This window comes from Narcine bancroftii, chromosome 4, assembly GCF_036971445.1.
Source record: "Narcine bancroftii isolate sNarBan1 chromosome 4, sNarBan1.hap1, whole genome shotgun sequence".
In the NCBI taxonomy this organism is placed as follows: Eukaryota; Metazoa; Chordata; class Chondrichthyes; order Torpediniformes; family Narcinidae; genus Narcine; species Narcine bancroftii.
Genome location: NC_091472.1, coordinates 43,542,158 through 43,548,777, shown reverse-complemented (window position 1 = coordinate 43,548,777; position 6,620 = coordinate 43,542,158). Strand labels below are relative to the sequence as shown.

The 6,620-nt window shown below is 40.3% G+C and overlaps 1 protein-coding gene across 1 annotated transcript in view; it reads right to left on the bottom strand.

Annotated features, from left to right (window-relative positions):
- Positions 1-3,887: 3,887 nt before the first annotated feature.
- The window catches only part of haao (3-hydroxyanthranilate 3,4-dioxygenase), an 80,159-nt gene continuing 77,426 nt past the window's right edge, over positions 3,888-6,620 (bottom strand). Inside the window, exon 11 of the mRNA XM_069931133.1 lies at positions 3,888-3,936. Coding sequence (XP_069787234.1) covers positions 3,903-3,936 — 34 coding nt within the window. The 3' untranslated portion in view covers positions 3,888-3,902. The remainder of the gene's footprint in view (positions 3,937-6,620) is intronic.

Below are 6,620 nucleotides of genomic sequence, written 5' to 3'. Positions count from 1 at the left end.
AAATTAACCATCGCCTCCAGTACGTTTTAAATGGTGGGAGGAAACCAGACCCCCCCCCCAGGGAAAACCCATGCAGACGAGGAGGATGTACAAACTCCTTACAGACAGAATGGTATTCAAACCCTGCTCCCTATTGCTAGTTCTGTAAAGACATTGCAGTAACCATTGCGCCAACCATGCTACTCTGCTGTATAACTGGAACTATACTAATTTATTCATTATCCTTGCACTATATTTCCCTAATAATTAAAGTGCACCCTAGTTTGTGCAGATATATGGGCACATGAAAAACAATTTTATTGAATCCATGATATAAGGCCAACAAATTTGACAGCGCAAGAAATTAATATCATTCATTGCCTGTTGGTAATTGGGAAAGCAGTAATTATATTATCCTCAAAGATTAGTTATAAAATTTTTTGTAACGAGTCAAGGAATCAACCACGTTACCTCTATAATTTCAAAAATAGATGATTTCATTAACAGTCACTTTTATTGACCCAAAACAATGAACAAGATGAGAAACAATAAAGATGGCATGTTTGACAGCTATTTCTAGAGTAGGCCACAGGTCGCACCTTATTTCATTTAGAGAATGCAGTACAGAATTTAATTTATACGAGTGAATTATAAATTAGGTTGGAGCTGAGGAATCTCTCAATTTGTACTTCAAGACATACTTTTGTAATTTTGGGAAATCAGTACTCGCATGCCCTATGAAGCTCCTGGCGTAATACAGGTGACAGCAAAATTCAGACTACTTCCAAAATATTTCTCCATTAGTATTAATCTAAAAGCTGTATTTGTCTTTCTGATGCTTTCCCATTTTAAATGTGTTGACTTCTGTGGACAAAGAGTCACTGGGACAGAAGGGTTCTGCACTCATCATCAATTACCTATTACCAATAATCGGACATTTATCTAAGTTTTTTTTTTGTTTCTCCTACATTCTCATCAAATTTGCCTTGATTCTATCACATCAACACACTGGGTTAAGGGTAAAAGTTTCAAGGGAAGAATTTGAGGGAAATGCTTCACTCATTTCTGCGTCTCAGGTCTGTGTCACTCTGCCACACTCACATGTCTGTCCATGGCCTTATGTACTGTCCCACCAAGACCACCTGTAAATTGGAGGAACAACACCTCTGTCTGGGCATCTCCAGCCAGATGGATTTAACATTGTCTTTTCCGGTTTCTGCTAATCTGCTCTCCACTTCCCCCTCCTCCCTTCCCTTTTCCAGTTCTCCTCCATCCCTTCACCTAGCCATCCCTCCTCCTCTTGATCACTGCTATACCCACCCTCCCTCTCCACCTATCACCTCCTCTCCTTGTGACACCCCTACTCTTTTGTTCAGACGCCTACTGACATTTTCACATACCTTAATGAAGGGCTCAAGCCCAAAACATCGGTAATGTATTTTTACCTTTGCTATATAAAGAACACTGTTGACCTTCTGAGTTTCTCCAGCTTTGTGTTTTTTGCTTCACTCATACACAAGCGAGTGTGGTATGCGCTGCCAGCAGAAGTGGTGGATGTGGATTTGATTACAACATTTAGGAGGAAGTTGGATAGGTATGGAGGTTTGTGTTCTGGTGGAGGTCGATAGGATGAAGCGGAAAGATAGTTTGGCACAGACCAGATGCGCCAAAGGACTTGTTTCTGAGCAGTAGTCCTCTATTACAAATTTGCCTCCTTAGAGCAGGCTTGTTCAGATTCAGTTTTTCTTTGGGGATTAGTGGCACACTATGAGGCACTGTTTCCTTTTTCCTGTGACAATACTTCAGGCACAAATAATGTTCCGTCCAATTTCTCAAGCGTAGCATTAATCCAAGGCTGAAAAAAACTGAAATAAATCCAACAAGTTAAACATGTTGAATTATGGAAATTATTATTTTAGAAGCAAAGATGTTAACAGGAATGTCAGCTATATTGTTAGGAATATTTCTTCAAATGCATTATTTTGAAAGTTGTGTGACAAGAATTCTCAAGTTTAAAAAGGACTTTTTGTCCTTTACAACAACAGCGAGACAATGAACATTAGGATTTTGTTATATTGGTTTGTTTGAACTCCTTGCATGATTAAATTAGTACTTTGAACGCTTTGGCTATTACTGAATAATTCTGAGTAAAAAGCTTGGGATGAGGCTAGAACACTATTGCAGTGTTTAAGAAACATGTGGACAGATACAAGGATAGGGTAGAGTCAGAGGGATATGGACAGATACAGGAAGGTAGGATATATTGGTCAGCATGGACAAGGTGAGCCGAAGGGCCTGTTTCCACGCTGTATGACTCTATGACTCCTGCCACTGATCTGCGCTGAATTAGTTCACTTCAACATGGACAACAACTGGCTGGAGTTTCCAGAAATCCTGAGGGAGTCAGATACTCCGCCATGTTCGCTTCTTCCAGAGATTCCTTTTGAAAAGATGTGAACTTTTTGAGTTTGGGAAAGATCAGACTGTTTGTCATGAGTCTGCCTGTCCCGCATCGGACTTGTCAGCCACAAACGAGCCTGCAGCTGACATGGACTTTTACCTCCTCCATAAATCTTCGTCCGCGAAGCCAAGCCAAAGAAGAGAATCAGTTGAACTACTTCACTTCCTTGGCTCACATTTGTAGAATATGAAGGATAGCAAATGACTTGCATCAGCTACACCCCAGAATCAGTCAGGACTGACAGAAAAGGGAAATGAAAATTGATACTGTATCCAAAATACTTTCTGCCTATTTGTAACCCCCACAATCTGTGAACATTTATTTTGATCAATTATTTAAAATATGGTACAGTTAAAAAATGAAACTTTAAAAAAGTGAAAATCCGATGAACAGTCTATTGTTTGACTGCATGTTTGACTTTCTTCTTTTACACTGGGACTGGTGTAATCTCGTGATGGGACCTGATGTTTGCTAAAGGGAAGTCAATGTTAATAAACATCACGTTAATAATTGACGGAGGTAACCCATCCCTTAAAAAGAAAAGGTGACAGTATTACTTGAATAATACGTTGAATGTGGTGCTATGAAAAGAACACCTGCATGGTGGATCTGAATTCTGTGGGAGCCAGTGTTAGAGAAGGCGGCATCAAAGAATACCATCGAATTGTGCGTTTGTTGCCTATTATCTGTGTGCAAAACTGCAGGATAGAAATGTGAAAGGTCTGTGGTGACGGGGGTTATCTCGTCTGTGGGCTCATGCTGGGGATAAGAGGAGCAAAGGCTGCTTATGTGATGAAGACTGACATTTTTTTAAATTTAGACATACAGCACGGTAATAGGTCATTCTGGCCCACATCCCGTGACCCCCAAATACACTAATTACCTATACCGTATGTTTTTAAAGGGTGGAAGGAAACCGGAACACCCAGAGGAAACCCATGCAGACATGGGAGGAACAGAGAAACTCCTTACAGACAGCGCCAAATTCTAACCCAGGTCGCTGGCTCTGTAATAGTGTTCCACGAACCATACCACCCAATTAGTTGTACCAAAATGTCTGATTGTAGCTACCCACTAGACCATTCAGTCTGTCCTCTGCTGGATATCACAAGAGATAAGATTCTGATCGTAAATGCCTCTGAGGACTCGTAGAAATGTTCAAACCTGATTTTGAGTGCTCTGGTGGGGGGGGGGGGGGGGGTGGCGTGTATCTTCTTCCTGTGACCATAATGGTTCGCACAAATCATCAGATGCTCGAGATTCCTCTCACTTTCCAGGGAATTGGCTGCTGTTAATTACCTCCAGTATGTAGGTGAGTAAGAGTTGGCTGGGGGGAAGGGGCAGTTAATGTGAATGTGAGGAGAATAAAATGCAACTATCGCAGCTTGGGTGTAAATTTGTGGTTGATGATCAGTGTTGGTTCAGTAGTCTGAATGACCTGTTTCCAGACTGTACATCTCCTCTATTGACCAGGCATGTTGTAAGCTTGTGGTAACCTGCAAAGGACAAAATAAAGAGACCTTTTAAATTAAATACCATCTGATAGAATAAAATAGATGAGATAATTATAACCTAAACATTGTATACTTTTTGAACAGCAACTTCAGATAAAAATGAGAAGTTGTTCTATTTTAAAAAAAAACTTTTTAATTGATGCAGCTAGTATGTGGCAGCTTCTAGGACTGATTCTGACAAGAAATAAGTATAACCTGAGGCCAGTAAAACTGATAGAACCAGTCAAATTAATGTGAGTGCAACGTCCATGTGAGGTTTCAACTAGATTGTATTTCAAAGGTGGCTTGTAACTACTGAGTCTGTATTGGATGGGCCAGGCTTGCTCATTGTAAAGGAGTGCACCAATGTGTCTATGTACAGATTGTAGAGTAGGATGTCTGTGATTGGCTGAGACCACGCCTCCTGGCAGGTCTTAAAGGGTTTTGTGTAGAGCACAGTTCCCTGCCCCATGCCCAGCACTGGGTTATCACAATTATTATAATTCCTTTAGGGTCAGGTTGGATTTGTATTGACTGTGGTCAGCTTGGGTTTTCATATTATTCCCCAGCAAATCTCCAAATAACAAGCATCCTTCTATGAGAAAGAGGTTTAAAGAGGGATCCAAAATTTCTCTTTTCTGAAATAAATTAAGAAAACTTATTAACTCAATAACAGGCATCCACTTGGAACAGAGATGCAGAAGAATTTCTTCAGCCAGAGGATGGTAAATCTGTGGAATTTCTTGCTACAGACAGCTGTGGAGGCCAGGTCTTTGGGTGTATTTAAGGCAGAGGTTGATAGGTTCTTGATTAGCCAAGGCATCAAAGGTCGAGGTCAAGCAGTTGGGCTCAGTGGGGAAATGGATCAGATCATTATTAAATGGTAGGGCAGACTCGATGGGCTGAATTGCCTATTTATGTTCCTATTTCTTTGGGCTTAGAGCGCGTCGAATGAATCAAAGGCTTGTTGATCCAAACCAAGGCTTTTATTAACTAGAAGACTGGAGCATATCACATGTAGGTCGACCAGTCCAGAATGACCTGGTCTGGCTAGGAGCAACCCTTTAAGACCTGCCAGTAGGTGTGGCTACACTCTCAGCCAATCACAGTCATCCAACTCACAATCTGTACATAGACACATTGGTGATAGAACCTGTACTATCACATAGTCTATAACTCAAAAACTCAGTAACTTGGACATCTCCAATGGAGGAACATAGGGAAAAGTTAACAGTATGATTTCTTTTATAAATAATAGGGTAGAAATATCCACATTGGTACTTTTTTTTAAAAAGTAAATTAATACATAAAGCTCTTTCTCACAGCACAAATGCACAGTGAAACACTAGGTGGCTTTCTCCTGGGCTAATAATATTCTTGGATTGGACTGGGATTTGAAATGCTGCTTTTTAAATGTATTTTTGGCTTATGATTTTTGTTGCCACCCTCATTCCTAACTGGACTGGCAATTGAGAAGGTGACTCAGCTTCTTGACCTATTGCAGTCAAAATGATGAACTTGCTCCTTCATGGGGTCAGGTAGGGAGTTCCTCGATATAAACCCAGTAAAGTTGAAGGAATGGTGATAAATTCCCAGATCACAATGTGGTGTGAAGGAGAAAAACTGCAGGAACTAAAGTTTACTAGAAACTGCTCCCTTAATGTTCTTGGTGATAGTACAGATTTGCAAGACGCTGTTTGAATAGGTTTTGGGACCAACTGCTGTGCATCTGGTGGCTGCTACGCACTGTAACCATGGGGCACCTTCTGGTGCAGGGATTGCATACTTAGAATGAAGGATGGAGTATTATTCAAGTGGGATTTTCTTTTTGTCTTGGATTTACAAAAGCACAAGAAAATGTTTCGGAACTATCTCACATTTGGTACAGTGGTCAATTTTTGACTGGAATTAAACCAATGAATGTGGCCATTACATAGAGAGACAAAAATAATGAATGAGCCATAAATGCCCACAATGTGTCAGTACCCTGTAGGAAAGTAATTAAGTACAAAACAAGAAGAAACAATTAAATTTATTGGACCTCTTTCAGTAAATTCTACACATATTAACCAAGAAAACATTTTACAAATTACATTTTAAATTTAACCCATTCCTCGATTTTTAAACACAATCTTAAAAGAGAAATGAATTCAAAAGTAATTGGACTATGAAGGAGATCTAATATAGATAACTGTAAAACAATTGTTGTTGCATTCACATTATCGCAGGATAGGTGTGACTGGGGTAACCTGCCCCGTCCCATTCTACCTCAGACTTCTAAAGCTCTCCACTGCCTCTCGTGCCTCCTTAGCTCCATTTGCAGATTCCAATTTCAAGGCAGCTTGCCTTCCTTTGCAATGTTTCTGCTCAATTGTCAGTGTATTTGTAATTTTGACTCATTTGCTCTTGGAGATCAAGCATACCCTGTTCAGGTTGGATTCAACATGATAATGTTCTCTTGCAGTCTGACAGATGAAACAGTTCCAGAAGAGTTCTATCATCTGAAAGCTATTGAACTTCATGGAGGCCCTCACTACATTTTCCAGATGGTACTTGTATGCCATACACGGCTACTTTTGTGAGGTAATGTTCACAGCTGGATGGGATTTTGTAGAAAACGTGAACTGGAAATTCCAAGGGGTCACCAGTGTGTGGTCCTTTCTCATCTATGGCATATCAATCCTCAT